The sequence below is a fragment of the Gopherus evgoodei genome, chromosome 1 (genome assembly GCF_007399415.2).
Source record: "Gopherus evgoodei ecotype Sinaloan lineage chromosome 1, rGopEvg1_v1.p, whole genome shotgun sequence".
Classification (NCBI taxonomy): domain Eukaryota; kingdom Metazoa; phylum Chordata; order Testudines; family Testudinidae; genus Gopherus; species Gopherus evgoodei.
In genome coordinates this window covers 206,043,034-206,062,513 of record NC_044322.1, presented here as the reverse complement: position 1 = coordinate 206,062,513, position 19,480 = coordinate 206,043,034, and the positions used below count along the sequence as shown (strand labels likewise).

The window sequence follows — 19,480 nt, the reverse complement described above, 5'->3', positions numbered from 1 at the left end:
CAATCAAGTTGACCACTTACTGTATGCCCACAGTACGCAGCTAGGGCTGTCAACTCTGACTGAAGCTGTTCCAGGAGATTTTTTTTTTTCAGCATGATATAATGTCATTTTCTTAAAATAGCCTGTTAAAATCTCCTGGATTGCTTTCATTAGTCACCAGGAGACGGATGTCAATTCCAGGAGACTTCAGGCCAATCCTGGAGAGTTGGCAACCCTATACACAGCAGGAATAAGGATAAACTGAATGCCCAGATCTGAACAGCCGTGAACTTTAGGAAAGTCCAGATCCAACTCCACTTCCAAAATTAGTTGCTCAAACGCATCTTAAATTTGTTACAATATAGCAGTTTGGGATGATCAGGATCTGACTTTATTTTGGAAATGCAGAATAAACTAATGTCCTGTGTCAGGGTGAAAACTGATAACTGCAGAGGTCAGGAGGAATTTGTTCTCTGTGAGCATCATTATGCAATAAGAACATAAGAATGGCCATACCAGGTCAGCCCAGTGGTCCATCTAGGCCAGTATCCAGTCTTCTGACAGTGGCAAGTGCCAGATTCTACAAAGGGAATGAACAGAACAGGCCAATCATCAAGTGATCCATCCCCTATTGTCCGCTACAGCATCAGGCAGCTAGAGGCCTAGGGACACCCAGAGCATGTGGCTGCATCCCTGACCATCTTGGCTTGTGGTCATTAATGGACCTAACCTCCATGAATGTATTTACTTCTTTTTTTAATCCAGTTATAGTGTTGGCTTTTACAACATCCCCTGGTAATGACATCCACACGCTGACTGTGCATTGTGTGAAGTACTTCCTCTGTTTGTTTTAAACCTGCTGCCTATTAATTTTATTGAGTGAACCCTGGTTCTTGTGTTATACGGAGGAGTAAATAACACTTCTTTATGCATTTTGTTTACATGATTTATGATTTTATCAACTTCTATTATATTTCTCCTCAGTCATCTCTTTTCTAAGCTGAACAGTCCCAGTCTTTTTAATCTCTCCTTGTATGGAATCTATTGCATGCTCCTAATCATTTGTGTTGCCGTTTTCTGTACTTTTCCCAATTCTAATGTGTCTTTTTTGAGGTGGGATGACCAGAACTGCACACAGTATTCAAAGTCTGGGCTGTTATTAATAAGCCATTATTGTTGTTATTACTGTGTATTATCTGTATTACTACAGTGCCTAGGAGCCCTAGTCACAGACCAAGACTCAGGGTGCTAGGTGCTGTACAAACACAGAATAGAAAGACAGACCCTGCCTCAATGAGCTTACAATCTAAGTGCAGTGTATTATGGCTGCATTTATGGCTTCCTTTGAAATATCAAGTATTTATCACTACCGGAGGCTGGATATTGAATTTGATGGACCCCATTGTGTGCTCCATTATGGCAAATCAGATGCTAAGTTTTGTCCCATTAAGGAAAAGTACAGATGGTACAATATCCTGCAAAACATAAAATGGCAATAGGGATTTTTTAGTTTTAGTCTGAATGTTTATAATTTCTGTGAGATCTCATTCACACTAGATAATTGTCCACTGCCTTTCTGATAGCTACTTTTGAGGTACAATAATACTTTGAATGTCTATCAACCCCTTACTCTGAAGATCTAAAGGTGCTGAACAAACATTAATTAATTTAGTCTCAGAATACTCTAGGAATGAGGTTTGTCTTAATACCCCAATTTTACATGTGGGGAAACTGAGGCACAGAGCGACTAAGCAACTTAACCATGTATCAGAAGCTGGGAAAGAACAGATGTGCCAAATCCCAAACGATGGGCTTTAACGAAAAGCCTATCCTACCTAGTTGTAAGTTTAGATTGCAGATCTCTTAATTCTCAAGCTAATGAAATTCACGTTTCATTAAAATCCCAAGGTACAAGGATCTACCCTAAATCTGTCCTGACACACAGCAGGGATCCCTGTGTACCTGATGTAGGCTGAAAGGAGGGTGGGGGAGAGGTGGCATTTCATACAGTTGAACCCATACTTTCAAAGGGCAGATTTAAGTTTCTTATGTCATTTGGAGTTAGATCCAAAACTCAATATATAAGTCTGTGGAACAACTCTCAGTGACTTCAGTGGGCTTTGGATCAGGCTCTTGGTGAGGTTCTCCTATTTTGCTATTTTATGTGGGTGTGTGGAGGATTTGGGGAAGTTCAGAAATAAGATTGGTGTTGAAGACTTGTGAATATCCCGAGTTTCTAGCATTTGGTTTTTTGAAATACCCCTGAAACATGCTATTAATATTGTTTCAAAGTGATATATTTGCTATTTTAATTCACCTCCCCCAGAATGATACAGTAATGAATTATTTCAGAAGGTGCCTTCCGGGGTAGAGTAAAGAAGGACCACAGATGCAGAGACAGTCAGGCTTTCAGATCAGGATCCAAATGAACTTTGCAGCTCAAACTCGTCTCAAGCTCAGAGGCATTGGCTGGGTTTCTCGTTGCTCCGTCTGGGTGCTCTGTTTTTGCAGGAAGTGTTGCACATTCCTGAGGTGTTTAATATATGTGCTGCATTTTAAAACAATAATCACCAGCTCCTGTAATTCAGAATTTTAAAAAAATCACCTTTACTCCCTCCCTGTAGTGAGAGCACTGGGAGTGTGTGTGTGTGTCTGGTAGGTAGACAGATTCCCTACCTGGAAATGGTTTGCTATTATTAGACATTCAGTTACCAGGGGTTATGTAAGACAAGTGAAGCTCTGTTTTTTAACAGAGACATGATTCATGCCACTTGTAGTAACAGTAACCACCTCCAAACGAGACAGAAAGCAGACACAGACAAAAGGCTGGAGAAATCAATGCTGGCTGAGTACAGCCATTCTCCTGCTCTCTTCCGCCTCTCAAAGAGAGCACTTGGGTTATCAGGAGTGGAGATTGCTGCTAATTCTGGGTCTCTTGAAGTCTCCCAGATTCACTGAGTTGATGCATCTGTGTCAGTGGAATTGGCCTGGAGAGGCTGAGTCTGCAGGAGCTTTGACAGTGGACCTTGGTCAGCACTCCTTACACCATTCCCCACACTGTCTCCACTATGCTGTGTGAGACCGAAGTAGCTGTGAACACAATTAGCACTCCTACTCTATTTCTCAGTTACTTCTGCTGGGAAAGACTGGAACCAAGACAACTTTTTGCTTCTCCATAGTTAACACTTCTACATCATTTTTAGAGTCACGTGCCGGGAGAGTTAAGACCTGGAGTAGCTTTGAACTTCTGCCAACACTCTTCATTAGAGCAAATTGTGAAGTTTGATTGGAACTAAAATAGCTGTGAGCCTCCTACAGTCAGCACTTCCGCATCATTCTCTATAGTGCCTCCTGCTGGAAGAGGCAGGGATCAAAGTAGCTGAGTGCTCCACCACAGCCCCACTCACCGACATCATTCTCTGCGGTGATTTCTGCTGGCACAGGGAAGGTATGAGCTTCCCTAACAGCCGATCCATCACCATTCCCCTCAGAGCTTTTTGCTGATATGAGAATGGAGTATTTGTGAGCCCCACAAAACCAACACACTTACACCATTTCCTACAATGCCACCTTCCTGGAAAGGCAAAGGATTGCAGTAGCTGTTACTCACCCAAAGCCAGTGTTCCTGCGCCACTCTCTGAGTACCTGGAAGACTGCTGTAAGTTTCAGCAAAAACGTATCTAAACCATTCTACGTAGTAACTTCTGCTGTCAAAGGAGAAGAAACTAAGGAGTTGGAAATGGTGTTTTTAGTACTCAGAAAACAGAACTCCTACATTAGCAGCACTTATCTAACAGGAGAGGCAACTGCCTTCAGTTTTTCTCAAAGCCTTTTGAAATAACTGGACAAATATCCCTTAATATGCCCAGGAGAGAGCTAAATACTGAACTCCAATAAACCCCAAGTGATTGAGACTGGCAAATACTGGAATAAGAACAATTAAAATAATATTTACGATTATTTAATTCTTACTAATGCACTATGCCATATGCAACAGGGATCACTTTACCTGCTACTGGTATTCAGCAGTCATTCTGTCTGAGCCACACTATACACACTTTCAGGAGAGAAGTGAAAAGTAGCACATACAATTCATTACAAATGAGTCTGCACTCAAATTCTGAATCCAACCTTTCCTACCAGATGTACAGAGTGTTTGAAAGCCAGATCCTAACATGGCAGCTTAAGCTGTCATCTGTACATTTTAGACATACTTAAGAAATCCTGTGTTGAGACAGTTAATACGTTAACTTATTTAAAATATTAAATAATTATAACAAATATACATTACACCTCAGGACCTATTTCAGTCAATGACTTGACATTTTAAATGATATATTTCACAAATGTGCATAACCATCAGTTTGGTCAAACAATGGTTTGGAATAAATTCATGGGTTCATCTAAAACTTTTTAGCTTAGTGTTTTGTCACTGAAGTGTGAAATAGGAAGTCTACGGTGGCTTTCTCCTTGTTTTTCAGGAAGCAATCTCTTAGATCAAATCTTCAAACTCCAAGACCACAGTCAGTTATCACTCAATGGATAATGGAACCAAAGCTCCGAGTTTCCCTCTCTCACCATGGATCCCGTGTATTTTTCTTTAATCCTTTTCGACATAAATTAAATGAACATTCAGTTGTGTAATTTGAGTCTGGAATCATTAAGTATACAGGAAGAGACATATAAACATCTGGAAAAGTATCTTGCTGGTTCTTTTTACCTAGTCTTTTCACTGGGTTGGTTACTGATTCTATAACTGTTGGCTTGCAAGAAAATTGGGATGCTGTTGCTGATAACATCATGTGAAACTTAGCGTTTTTAGCATGGTGAGAATCTCAGGAGCTGGGGATGAGACATTCTCAGTGAAGGATGTTTGGTTATGAACTCCTTACCCTACAAGCTCAGGGAGAGCTTATGTCTTGCCTCTCTTAGAGCACAATGCAACACACACATTTTCAAATGGGCCTGCTGTGACATTCCCCAGGGTACAATCTGGACTGTTGAATAGTTGTGTCCCCTCAATTCTTTAGCCTGGAGTGCCTTTTACACTGCTTTTCTGTATAAACAGCAACTTCTGGCCAGCAGATTATGAATTTTCAAATGATACATCACAAGGCATGCTTTGTACAAAATTTATCACAGTCTTGTAAAATTGATGACTGTAGTAGGGCAGACCATTACATTTTCATATTAGCTAGCAAGTTTTCTTCTTCCTAAAAGACATTTCTCTCCAAATAAAGTCATGTGCTAAAATCTTGCTGAGAGAGGAAAATAATTCTACCAAGATGATGCTGAGATATTTTTAATTCTTCCATTTGTCAATTTTAATACATTTTGGTGATTAGTGTGTTAGAAATGGATGAATAGATGAAAATACATGATGAATCCAGATTTTCTTTTGCTTCTTTTTGTTCTCTGCATATCTGTGACAAGTTGATTCATACCTGGTATAACTCCGTTCACATCAGTGGAACTACACCGAGGATGATTGTGACTTGTATTGCATAGTTACTGCACATACTTTCAGCATCTTTACTGTAAGGTGAACCACAGGAATGAATCAGTTAGCAGCCAGTTTCTTTTCATTAGCCAGGAAGGGATGAATCCAGGCTGATGGTTGCAAATAACCATGAAAGAGTGAGAACCAAGGATATTATGGCCACCAAAAAGACCAAACCGTACTACATTAAGTGTTGTACACTTCTGACCATTCTCTCCAGGATAGTTGCCAGGAGATGCATTATTTATTGTTACATGATACAGTCAATGTGCATAGACAGGTGAGAATCGATTGTCAGTTTGCAACTTCTTATCTATGGGAAATGGAGATCTTTTCCTCTTTGAGGAATTCTTCCATTTATTGACACCTGCGGAACTAAAAGCTTGTTGTTTTGGAGAGGTGCTGAAAAGTTTGCAAACACAGCAATAAACTGAACCAGTTTGTGAAGAATAGACCAGCCATTCTCTCTGATGCTTGCATTGTTTTTGTTCTGCCTCAGAAATAATGTCCTTTCAGACTTCGTTTGACATCTCCATGATGTTGAACAGATTTGGAGAAATCACCAATATTTTGACAGGGTTCCTTAGCAATGAAATGTTCATGAAGCTCATCTGTCATAACTAGCCAAAGCAGTGGAGGGGATGGATACATTACTGTTACAATGTTAATTCCTAGTCATTTTCTTGGTCCTTAGTGGGTGCAGTGATGACAACTCATTTCAGTGGCAGGGGCATTGGTCATGATAATGTTTTCTGGGAATGGACTCACTTTTATTCTTTGTTGACTGAAATTGCACGACAGTGTAATTCTGTCCAAATGTTTTTCTTGGTGACTAAGCAGCTGCCCTCATGCTGCATTGGCCATCTTCGATGACTGCTGCTGCTTGTGGCTTCAAAAAACTTCTGAACGGCAGCTTGTTCTCTTATTTAATTCTTCCTCTATCTATGACCTCGTTCTCCTTTTTTTAACTACTAACTCAAACATCTGATTCATTGTAACCTGTAGTAAGTACAAGGCTGTGTCTTAGTGTTGTACTCTCGGCACATGAATGTATGGTCTGTTTCCGAGCTCACGCTGGTTTTAGTCTTAGAAGTAGTACATCTATATCTTAGGACAGCACCCAGAGTCCCTAGTCAGGATTGGGGCTCCACTGTGATGAGTGCTGTACTAATACAGGTATGAAACAGTCCCTACCCCAGAGGCTGAACACAGGTGTAACTCAATTCACCATGGGAGAGTTCTTCCTTATTTCCATCTGCGCAAGTGAAACCAGAATCAGGCCTCAAATATTTGTCTCACTTACTCATGTCTGACTTCTATAGGGTGATAAGAAATGTTTCCACACTGTAATTTTGTGAGGCACTCAAATGCAATAATGATGGACACTTTACAAGAATGTAGACAGGCAGAATTGGATGTAATATCATGTATTTTCAAAATTTGGATAAGATATTTCAAAAATGTAGTAAAGGAAAATATATACGTTATATATTAGCCATACCATGTTTGTGTGATTGTGAGAGTGTTTTTCTTATCTATGCCTGTGCATAAATCTGGACTTGATGAGATCTTTCTTAACAGCAAATAGCCAGGTCTTCTGTTTTATATCTTAAATGAAAGCCAACCTCTCCAGTACCTGCTTGCACAGTGCTGGGCCAGTGGTGTTTGGACTGACACAATGAAGAGCAGCACATTGTGGCAGCAGGGATCACTTATACTCCGTGGGATTTTGGCAGGAAGGGGATTGTTCTTTAGACCCCTGCTCTGAGACAGGGGAGACTTTGAACTGGAAACTCTCATTGCAAAAAGGGAAAGGAATATCAGATACTGACCGTGAACACTACTTAAGAGTCAATCCAATCAGTGACAGAGGAGCACAAAAATTCACAAGAGCCCCTTGATAAATCGTCCTCTCCAGCCTGCTAGTTCTCCAGGAACTGACAATTCAATGTATTATGATGGGGTCTGGACATTTTTTTTAAATGCCAAATTCCAGCTTAAGCAAAGAATTGGGGCTTACGCATGGTGAAATGTTACACTGTCAGATAAAAAAAAAAGGGGGGGTGGCTAGGGAAAGAGAGAAATAGATACAGATAAGTAGTAAAGATTTTGTATGACAAATACTGGGAACATGATGCAGCCTTTACTATAAACATGAATAGCTGTTCCAGATTTCGATAGGAACCCTTGGGATTCGAGGGAAAGTATTTCTCTCCAGTACTTTTTACAAAGATGTATTTATGAGAAACTAGCCTTTACCAGACTAGAGCAGCATCCCAGTGCATCTCATTTAAATGGTTTATCTACAAATATCCAATCCATAGAGGAATGATTGTCTGAGTTTCAGGACCACATGTCTGAAATGGATACACAATACTCCTAGCAGGGCAGGGGAAAAGCAAGTTTCCCTTCAGTGGTGGTATTTATTAAAGCTCTATCTGCTATGAACAAACCACCAGGGCTTTGGAGCAGAGCCCAGAGCTGGAGCGCGGAACTGCTCTGGAGCAGTGGAGCTGCAGGTTTTTGCCTGGAGCTGGAGCGGAGCCGGAGCACAGCTCCAAAACCCTCCAAACCACACTTTGATCTTCTTACAGGGTGCCCTGTGCTCCTGAGATTTCATCTTTTCTGAGGTGCAAATTGTGCCTCTGTTGTACAGGTGCACTGTGTGCAGTAGTTTTAAAAAAGAGCCACTGTGGCTTACCAACCATGTAAAAGAAGCAATGAGAGATAAAAAGGCATCTTTTAAAAAAGTGGAAGTCAAATCCTAGTGAAGTAAATAGAAAGGAGCATAAACACTGCCAAATTAAGTGTAAAAATGTAATAAGAATGTAAAAAGGAGTTTGAAGAACGGCTAGCCAGAAACTCCAAAAGTAATAACAAAATGTTTTTTAAGTACATCAGAAGCAGGAAGCCTGCTAAACAACCAGTGGGGCCACTGGACAATCGTGATACAAAAGGAGCACTTAAAGATGATAAAGTCATTGCAGAGACACTAAATGAATTCTTTGCTTCAGTCTTCATGGCTGAGGATGTTAGGGAGATTCCCAAACCTGAGCCATCCTTTGTAGGTCACAAATCTGAGGAACTGTCACAGATTGAAGCGTCATTAGAGGAGGTTTTGGAATTAATTGATAAATTTAACAGTAACAAGTCACCGGCACCAGATGGCATTCACCCCAGAGTTCTGAAAGAACTCAAATGTGAAATTGCAGAGCTATTAACTATGGTTTGTAACCTGTCCTTTAAATCGGCTTCTGTATCCAATGACTGGAAGATAGCTAATATAACGCTAGTATTTAAAAAGGGCTCTAGAGGTGATCCAGGCAATTACAGACCGGTAAGTCTAACTTCAGTACTGGACAAATTAGGTGAAACAATAGTAAAGAATAAAATTGTCAGACACATAGAAGAACATAACTTGTTGGGCAAAAGTCAACATGGTTTCTGTAAAGGGAAATTATGTCTTACTGATCTATTAGAGTTCTCTGAAGGGATCAACAAACATGTGGACAAGAGGGATCCAGTGGACATAGTGTACTTAGATTTCCAGAAAGCCTTTGACAAGGTCCCTCACCAAAGGCTCATATGTAAATTAAGTTATCATGGGATAAGAGGGAAGATCCTTTCATGGACTGAGAACTGGTTCAAAGACAGGGAACAAAGGGTAGGAATAAATGGTAAATTTTCAGACTGGAGAAGGGTAACTAGTGATGTTCCCCAAGGGTCAGTCCTAGGACCAATCGTATTCAACTTATTCATAAATGATCTGGAGAAAGGGGTAAACAGTGAGGTGGCAAAGTTTGCAGATGACACTAAACTGTTCAAGATAGTTAAGACCAAAGCAGACTGTGAAGAACTTCAAAAAGATCTCACAAAACTAAGTGATTGGACAACAAAATAGCAAATGAAATATGATAAATGTAAAGTGGATAAATGTAAAGTAATGCACATTGGAAAAAATAACCCCAACTATACATACAATAGGATGGGGGCTAATTTAGCTACAACAAATCAGGAAAAAAATCTTGGAGTCATCGTGGATAGTTCTCTGAAGACGTCCACGCAGTGTGCAGAGACGGTCAAAAAAGCAAACAGGAAGTTAGGAATCATTCAAAAAGGGATAGAGAATAAGATGGAGAATATCTTATTGCCCTTATATAAATTCATGGTACGCCCACATCTTGAATACTCCATTCAGATGTGGTCTTCTCATCTCAAAAAAAGATATACTGGCGCTAGAAAAGGTTCAGAGAAGAGCAACTAAAATGATTAGAGGTTTGGAACAGGTCCCATATGAGGAATGATTAAAGAGGCTAGGACTCTTCAGCTTGGAAAAGAGGAGACTAAGGGGGGGATATAATAGAGTTATATAAAATCATGAGTGATGTAGAGAAAGTGAATAAGGAAAAGTTATTTACTTGTTCCCATAATATAAAAACTAGGGGTCACCAAATGAAATTAGGCAACAGGTTTAAAACAAATAAAAGGAAGTTCTTCTTTGCACAGGGCACAGTCAACTTGTGGAACTCCTTGCCTGAGCAGGTTGTGAAGGCTAGAACTATAACAGGGTTCAAAAGAGAACTGGATAAATTCTGGAGGTTAAGTCCATTAAAGGCTATTAGCCAGGATGGGTAAGAAATGGTGTCCCTAGCCTCTGTTTGTCAGTGGGTGGAGAAGGATGGCAGGAGAGAGATCACTTGACCATTACCTGTTAGGTTAACTCCCTCTGGGGCACTTGGCACTGGCCACTGTCGGCAGACAGGATACTGGGCTAGATGGACCTTTGGTCTGACCCAGTATGGCCATTCTTATGTTCTTATGTATACACACAGAGACAGAATTCTGTCTTCCTCTCCATCCTGCGTATAAAGCAGCACAGCTGGTTATCTACTGACTGCTAGGAAGAAGGCCCAGCTTCTACACTGATGTCTAAAGTCAGGGTGCATATCATCCCGTTACAAAGGATTAGTAAAGTGCACCTAGAATCATTCATTTGTGCCACTAGACAGCTCTTGAACCTGATATTCTGGATGGCACCATCTCCTTGCAGATGCTTGAAGAATTTCACCCAAATATGTTTCTGGGTTTCCCCAGTTCCAAAAAGTAATAATGACAAAGACCAAAACTATACTTGGCATAGACAACCCAGATTTAAAATATCTCTCTGATGAAGAAAGTGGCTGTTAAAATTGTCCCTTCTTATTCAAGAGATCTATCCTATGTGTGTTCAGAATCCGATCTGCTTCTTTTAATGACATAAACAAGTTCTTACTGCCATTTAGTCCTGCAGAACCAATACCACATGAGGACAGCAAGTGGGATTATTTGCTGCCTCACACATCATCAACAAACCAGTTTGCGGGGGGTGATATACGAGGCAGAAAGAAACAAAGATTTACAGATCCCAGTGCAGGTTTGCAGCACTGGCAATCTAAAAAATCAGCTTTTCACTACAAAATTGAGCCCATTTGACCATGTATCACTGAGAGAGCATATCTCCAGATCTGGACATCAGGTGCTGAATCCCTGCACAAAAATGCAGAGCTGTTTTGCTGACTGACCATGGCGTCTAGATCATGTGAGTTTTATTAGCTCCAAACAGGAAGTAGAAAAGGAATTGGGGGGGTGTCTGAGGCAAAAGGAACTAGAGTTAGGGACAAAGAAAGAGGGGTCCTTCAGGAAACAACCCCTGGAAGCAGCCAGGTTCAGGTCCAGGAATAGGCAGGAAGCTTATGTTTGCTGCTATTTAAGTTAACAAGAAAGGAAGCCACAGGAAAGTGGATACATCTAGATTATTTTGTTTGTGTGTACTGTGTTAGGAGCAAAGTAGGAACATCAATGCTTATGTGAAATTTAAATAATAGGCTTTGACAGATCATTTCTGATCAATGGTGCTGATTAATGAACAACTCACGTCAGGTAGCAAACAAATAAAGAAGGGTGAAGACACAAATTACAAAAGGGGAAAGAGGAGGATCAGAGCATCAGGATGTGGAGTTATGGTAAGGGAGCCCATTAATCATCAGCACTGTTATAAAGGACCACATTTTGTGCTGGCTTTATGCCCCTTGCAACTCTACTGAAGCCAACACAGAAATTGACCTAAAGTGCACCTCTTAAATCACAATCTGAAGTACCTCACTGCTATCATAAATGAACCTTTTTTAATACAAATAATGAAATGATTAATGTGTCTACCTCCCTCTAAAATACTAAATAAGACTTGGGTGGGTTGGAATACATGTAAATATATATAGAAATATGTATAAAATACCCAAGTTAGTAACATTAATGGAAAGTTTCTAACTAATACTTTGTACTTCCATAGTGCATTCATGGAAGAAACTCAGTGTCTTCAAAATCTTAATTAAGCCTCGCAGCAACCCTGTGGAGTAGATGTTAATATTCTTGTTTTACAGGAGAAGGAACCAAGGTGCAGAGGGGCTATGTGACTTTCCAAAACTCACACAGTGAGTCAGTGGCAGAATCGCATAGAGAACCTAGGAATCCTGATATCCAGTCCCCTGCTTCCTTACTGTTATTTGTGAAAGATGTTTTATTTTTTGCCTAATGTTCTCATGCTCCAAAATCCATGTTATCTGTTAGCCTTCCCATCTGGCTCAAGACCCCTTTCCTAGAGTGTTTCTGGATGTTGCTTTCCCCACCATGTTCTGCCCACCCCCCACTCCACTCCCCCAGTCTGATCAACCTTCAGTTTCATTGATTTTATATTTTAAATGAAATCATCTGTGTCCTGTATCCCACTCCAGTATGTTTTTAATATTAAATGAAAGCAGCCAAGCTATTCAGGCCATACAAGAAGCTCTGAAGAAAGGAACAATGAAACTGGCTAAGTGTTCTGGGACTTACAATCTTCTTCATGCTCTTCACCCAAAGTGGGTTTTTTCAAAAGTACCTAAGGGAGTAAGGCTCTTAAATCCAGTTGACTTTGGACGGGGGTTCAATACTTGATTCCCATATGTGACTGTGAACAGCCCATCCCCAACATCCTTTCTTCCTGCCACATTTGGTTATGAACCACAGAGTGAGTGTTGGCCACACCAATAGAACGAAGGATCAATTAGATTAGAGTCCCAAACACCAGAGGCACAACAAATGACACAGAAAGAAAGAGGTTTCAGAGTAACAGCCGTGTTAGTCTGTATCTGTAGAAAGAAGAGGTGTAACAAAATACATATGGCTAACTCTGTCCTTCCTTAGTCTTGACTTGTGTGAAACTTGTAGTCAATAGACATTTTGCCTGACTGAAGAAGGACTGGGGGCCTGATCCTTTGGTCTTTCTGCCTGAAAATCTACTGTGGAAGTTAAGCATGCAGATAAACTGTAGGATTGGATCCTCTGTAAGGACTTCAGGATTTAGACTATAGAAAGGTGGAGAGGGGGCAGAATAAAGGACAGAATGACATGGATGAAATGTACATAGGAAGCAAGGTTGAAATTAATAGAAGGGGAGATAAAGGGTGTATGGAAAACAAAGTAAGCAGGGAGAAGGATTGAAAGGAAATCTTATGCTAAATGTTAGCAATGAAATCTAAAACTGTGCACATATTGGGCATCATTACCCCTTGAAATTCAACCCTTGATGTTTGTCACTCTGGTTTGTGAACCCTTCAAGCGAATCAGGAGCTGACTTACTGTTCCACTCCAAATATAGTGAAACTCGGTGGTTCTGAATAAGTTTTGTACTGATCTTTCAAATTTGTTTAAATATGAAATTCAAAACAAACTTTAGGGAGGGCTGTGTGTCTACAAAAACTGGAACCTCAGAGAAAATGTGTGCTTCAGCCCCTGCGAAGTGTAACTGCCAAGTGGTACATCATGTGTCTGTTTATACAGATCCAGCTTGCCATTAGCCATCATTATTACAAAAGGTGCACATTAAACTGATCCTGAAAGTATACTTTGCGAAATGCAGTATTACAGTGTCATCTAAAATGCACTGAGAGAATACTTAATTGTGTTGGTAGGCACTCATTCCAGTGTGTCTGCTATATTGATTAGTGGTTTTGAATATTACTGTGATGAGTTTCCTAGCGTACATTCCGACCTGCTCAGTAATGTTAATTACCTGTGAAATAACAGTGACACTTTGTATCGTTTTTGTTTACCTGTGGGTTTGTTTGATTTTGTTGATAAAGCAAATATTCATTTTTCTTCACTGATCCTACTGAAAATCCTGTATTCAGGCGAGTAGCACCATTGGCTTCAGTGTGGGCAGGACTGGAGACACTGATGTCCATGGAGCTACTTGCATGAGTAAAGTGAGCAGGATTTAACTTGTCATCTGCATGTTGGTTTAAGATGCACTTCCATCCTTCACCGCTAACTACCAAAGGATTGTAATAGTTAGAGAAAGAGAAGTCCTATTAGTCTAGTGATGGATTCAATCGCAAAATGTTTAAAAAATCCCAATATTTTGTAGAGTTCTGATCCAGAGATTTGGTTTAGCCAGTTATAAAAGGAGGAACTATTGCAAAAGTCAGGTCTGGATGCTGAATTCCCCCTTCTACCAAATATCAAGGATGCTTGGTTCTGAAGGGTTTTTATGGGGCCCGTTCTGTATTAGACCACTGAGTTTACTCCTTCCTCTAGGCAGGATATGGCCTCCAGAGAAGACATTTCTGACATAAAACTGTTACTAAGGTTTGATGTTAGCTGAAAGACTGAGAATAAATTATCTCCCTGGTTATTTTTTGTCACTAAAGTAGCACCCACTGGTGTCCAAATGAGGAGGTAGGTGGAGTTTCTGCCTTTGGACTGATACACTTTTATTTTAACCACTGTTTCTGTGATACAAAGAAAGCAGGAGGAGGAAGACAGGTCCTTTTCCTTCCTTCACCTGTATTTTAGCTTAGAGGCAGCTCTTTCTGTCTTCTCCTCTGAGCAGAGTTAGATGACACGATGGGGAAAATTCTGGTGCCTTTTCTGCACTACGGCGCCTGCTGGTGCTCAGTCCAGCTGCAGTCATAGTAGGCAACCTGCAAGACCAAGAAGGAATTCTATTGTGTGGCAGTTTGTTGCTTGATTCTCCCTATCTTACCTACGCCAAATAGTTTGGATGGTTAGGCCATGGAGACTAGGGACCGGAATTTATCCTCATTTATAGCTGGGGTTGCCTCACTCTGCCATATAGATATGGAGAATACTGATTAACCTTGTAGCAAATTCTCTCACTCTTGATAAATTATTAACAATTCCCCTGTCTTCTTTCCTTTTGTTTCTTTCCAGTACAGACACAGCCTCTCTCTGTCCCCTGCCCCAATGAATGTCTGCACTAGGGCCAAGGCTTGGAGTGATTTACCTGAAGAGTGACACCATTTGGAAACCACTGTAAGTAAATTTTATGTCCTACAAAAGACTTCTTGTTTCAGCAAAAAGGAAACAAAAAACAAAAAACACCCGAAAACCTCCAACACCTGGCCATTGCTGGTGAACATGAGCTAAATTTTACATTAAACATTTACCTGGGAAGTAAGTGGTAAAAAATACACCAATAAAAAAGTTGATAAGTATTGGCCTCATGTTGTAGTTCAGCAGTGGTTTGACCTATGTGCATCTTCTAGCTGTGCACTGCTCTGGTAGGACCCCCTGCCTATTACTCAAGTTTAATGTAGTGTCTTCATATCTCTCAGTGGAGTTTTGCCATGTTTTTTATTAGATTTCTTTGTCTTTTGTAGAGTTACTAGTCTGATGCGATCAGTGCATATTATTTCTTGTTGCAGTTCCGTGCAATGCAGTTTGGTTTCCCTGCAGCTCATTAAAGTTTTGAGCTGCTCTTGTCAAGTCTCAATGGTTCTCGTAGTTCTGTGTAATTCAGGTTGGGTCTCTGTGTATCACTGTAGTTTTGCAGAAGCTTGATTGGACTCTCTGCTTCTCAGTGAAGCCTCCTGATGTTCTCACTGGGTTTTCTGCCTCTTGTAGTTTCACAGTGTTCTGAAATTATCTCTTACCTGCTGCCCTAGAGGGCATAATCTTATAGTTTTAAACTGTAATGGAAACCAGATCTCTGTTCCTCTTAATATAGTTGTTGGGGTTTTTTTGTTTGTTTGGTTGTTGGATTTTTTTTTTGCTGTTCTAGTGAAATTGACTTGATTCTCACTTGTAGCTTCCTGCTTCAATGCACAGGTTTTTGTGCCTCACATAGTTTTATCCTGCTCGGGTTGGATCCCAATGCCATTTTGATCAAGCCTCCCTTCCTCCCATTCCAGTTTTGTGTTCTGTTCAGATTTCTCTGTCTTTGTAACTTTTTATGGTGCTGCTGTCAGAATTCTGTGTATCTTTCCATCTTAGTTTTGTGGTCAGGAATCTGGTCAGACTTCTGTGCTTCTCTCAGGGTGGGTTGGTTGGTTGGTTTCTAACTGAACGTACTCGTATCTCTGTCTTGCATAGTCAGTTTCTAACCACACATCGCATATTGTCAATGTCACATCTGAGAGAGGGTCAGGACTCACAGTGAGAAGCACTGAGATCAGGAGCGGCATGAGTATCATACATGCAGGCGGGAGATGAATGTGTAGTAAAACACTCAAAAAATATTGCTTAAAAATTCTGAAGAATAGCTTGCTCTCTCTTACATTTTTAAAACAGATGCCTCGATTTATATATATACTGTGTGCACTAATTATATTAAAGCCAAATTATGACTCAAAAAGCCGGTGGAATGCTTGCTTGGGTACTACAGATGCTGCTCTCAAGGGGCAGTGGCTGGAGGGAGACATTATGCCTCTGTTAGGCGTAATACTTGGAATGTGGAGGATGGAAATTCAGTCAGTAGCAGTCTTTGTTACGTCATTAGCAATCCCCTGGCATTGTCCTCCAAGCACTAGCTGGTATTCCAGGGAGCAGGGCTTGACCATGACCCAGTCCATCCAGACACACTCCTTAGGGCTGCTAGCAGTGCTAACCTATCCTTGACTATGCGGATGGTCACCTGGAGCCACGTGCCCCCCACCTCAGATTTCTGCTAGGGTTTATTTGCTCTGCCTTGAACCCTGCTGCATACCATCAAAACCTTTAAATTGTGACCCCCTCAACTATCAACAGTTATGTGGCATCTCTGCTTGACCCCTTGTGCTTCGGGAGTGCAAATGGTCTTATTATGATTGCCTCCTTTACAGATGTACTAGGGAAGGTAGGGCTCATTCTAACCTTTTTGTCACCTCCCATTCGCAGTGCATTCACACAGGAGCAATCATAATTTGACCATTAAATAATAATTCAGCTTTGTAAGCTGAAAAGCTTTGCTCTACAGAATGTGGCAGGCACTTGCTCTGTGTTTTCTCTGCTGCCATAGCACCCCAGCTCTGCCCGCAAATAAGTCCCTTTTCTAGAGGCTGGAGAGTTCAGCCTCCACCTTTACCAGCTCACTGCCTCCCCGTGCTAAGAGATGCCGATCTGAAGGGCCCTAGGCATCTTGGTTATCTTTGGGCTCACCCCATACCTTGCTCATTTAGCCTTTTGATAGTGTGCTGTGCTCTGTGATGGGGCTTAAGGAAGTAACTAGTAGAAACTCATTAAAAAAACCACTCAGCTGCCATGTCTCATACACTAATCCCAGATCATGCCGGAGTGAAGAGAAACCAGGAGAAATTGAATCCTTTTAATAACCTACATCAGTTGAAATGGGCTTGACACGCTTCTAAAAGTGGAGAACCTCAGACACAGAGCATTTGGGTCCATTTCCAGAACTGGGATTCGGGCCGATGTCTGTTTCAAAGGGCCTCAGATGTTCGCTAGCTGACATGTGGGAAATGCTAGCAACTGAGCAAACTAAATTGCCTGTCTGTGAGGGAGACGAGAATGAGAGGTTTGCTTGTTGTGACATGTTAATACATCTGGGGGAAATTAATCCCAAACACAGATAATTGTTGTGAGGGAGAAACTTGGGGAGACATAATGTTTGAAAGAGACTGAGGAGGATTGCTGGACAGCAAATTGCATGTGAGTTTGCAATGCAATATGGTAGCAAGAAAAATAAGTACAATTTTGGGTTTGAGAGGCATCCTGAAGCAAGGAGATTGGCCTCCCTATCTGTATAGCTCTGAGTCTACCACACCCAATCAGTTCCGATCCATTCTGCCTTTAAAACAGACAGACAAAAAAATCTGTGCTACTCTACATTCAGTGCCTAAAATCATGTTGAAGCTGCATTATTGTAAGATGTCAGGTTTCTAGACCTTTATGAAAGAATACTGCAGTGCTTATATACATAAAAGGGGGGATACTTCGTTACCAAAAAGATATTGGCACTTCGGAGGGATAAGAGGCTGGAGGGACTTGATAACAGTCTATGGATATTTGAAGAGTATGTAGCCAAGAAAGAAGGGGAAATATTTTAAGTGATGAATATCATGAAACACTTCCCAAGAGTCAGAGGGGTAGCTGTGTTAGTCCAGATCTGTAAAAGCAGCAAAGAATCCTGTGGCACCTTATAGACTAACAGATGCTTTGGAGCATGAGCTTTCGTGGGTAAATACCCACTTCTTCAGATTCACCCACAAAAGCTCATGCTCCAAAACGTCTGTTAGTCTATAAGGTGCCACAGGATTCTTTGCTGCTTTTACTTCCCAAGAGATGTATCTGGCTGTGGAAGAGTCTTCCAAAGGAATTGGGTAGAAGCCTCATTACAAGGGCCATTTAAAAGTAGACTGAATGAAACCATACAAAATGAACTCTGAGGAACAATCCTGCATTGACTAGTTGAGTAAGATAAATAAGTTTTTGTCCTGTCTAACTTCTAGGCTTCTATACATCAGGGCTATCTAACATAGTGTCCTTTTCCCCCAGTGTCTTGTCCCTGTTTTCCTTTATATTGAGGGTAAAGATGATGATGATGATGATGATGATGGTGCCTTGAGTGTTTTCAGACTCAGCTTCAATGATTGGAAGAGCTAATACAATAAACCACAACCACATACAGAGAAAGAGCGTGGTTCTCCCTGGGGATCAAGCCTGGTACCACCCGTACCTGGAGCTTGATTCATAGTCTCATGAAACTGAGTAACTCTGTTAGCTGGGAGTAAATAGGCTGTTACTAGAAGGAAACATGATCACATATACTGAAGTAGTGCATTACACTGACACCCACAGGTGAAATTATGATGTGCTACTGCCAAGCACTGTAGCCAGCTCAGAGGAAGAATCTGGGAAGATGTGCAAACTGTAATGACATCAGAATACTCTACGGTCACTTAGAGAAGCTGCCCCTGCCACCAAACCCAAACCACAGCCATTGTTGTCTCCTTCTCCCATTGTTTATGCATCTGCCAAATCCAGCTGTTCCATTCCTTTTGACGCAGCCAACCAGCGGTCACATTCTGAAGCTACTGACTGAGATGAGACAGTGCTCCAATTTACCTCCTTGAATAAGGAGATAAGAACATATTGTGTAATGAACAGTTCAGGATTTGCTGCCTGTCCATAGCACTGACTTATAGGAGTCTAAGCTTGGGGATTGGAGAAATGAGGAGAGGACTGTTCATAAGGTCTCAGTACCTGCGCTCCTACATAGGTAGTTTCTGATCAAAGTGAGTGCCAAGCCTTTTTTCTAATAAGTTTTCTCTAAAGTCTAAGTTAGCTTTGATGTTTCCCTTACTTGAGCTTCCCTCCTCCTGCTGGTTCTTTCTCATATGTTTCAGTTACTCAGATACAGGGAAAGATCTCTGATCAGTAAGAAAGAAGAGGAGTAATGCTGTGAACACTTATTTCCCTGCTGCCAAACAGCATCATTGCCTCCTTTCCCTTTCCACTGAATACATGTAGTAGGGCCACAGCATTCTGATTTGGAATGGTTTCTGTTGTGAGGGCCTCCTGGTAGGATACTGTCTCCCGTGAGAGCTACGGTAACAAATAAACCCATTCAGAGAGGAAAGAGATTAGAGGTGGGTGTAGAGGATGCTATCCATAATGTCACTGGGGCCACAGTCTATAGTGGACTACATCCACGCTGACTAAATTGGCCTTCAACATTAGTTCTTCACT

At 41.1% G+C, this 19,480-nt stretch overlaps 1 protein-coding gene across 5 annotated transcripts in view; it reads left to right on the top strand.

Annotated features, from left to right (window-relative positions):
* Positions 1 to 19,480, top strand: part of ZBTB20 (zinc finger and BTB domain containing 20) — a 626,502-nt gene that overhangs the window by 564,747 nt on the left and 42,275 nt on the right. For 4 of the 5 annotated variants that reach the window (XM_030533280.1, XM_030533289.1, XM_030533273.1 and 1 more), the window contains one exon: positions 14,729 to 14,830. In XM_030533280.1, coding sequence (XP_030389140.1) covers positions 14,766 to 14,830 — 65 coding nt within the window. In that variant the 5' untranslated portion in view covers positions 14,729 to 14,765. Of the gene's footprint in view, positions 1 to 14,728; positions 14,831 to 19,480 lie in introns of those variants that run through there. The other variant, XM_030533319.1, reaches the window with a different exon arrangement.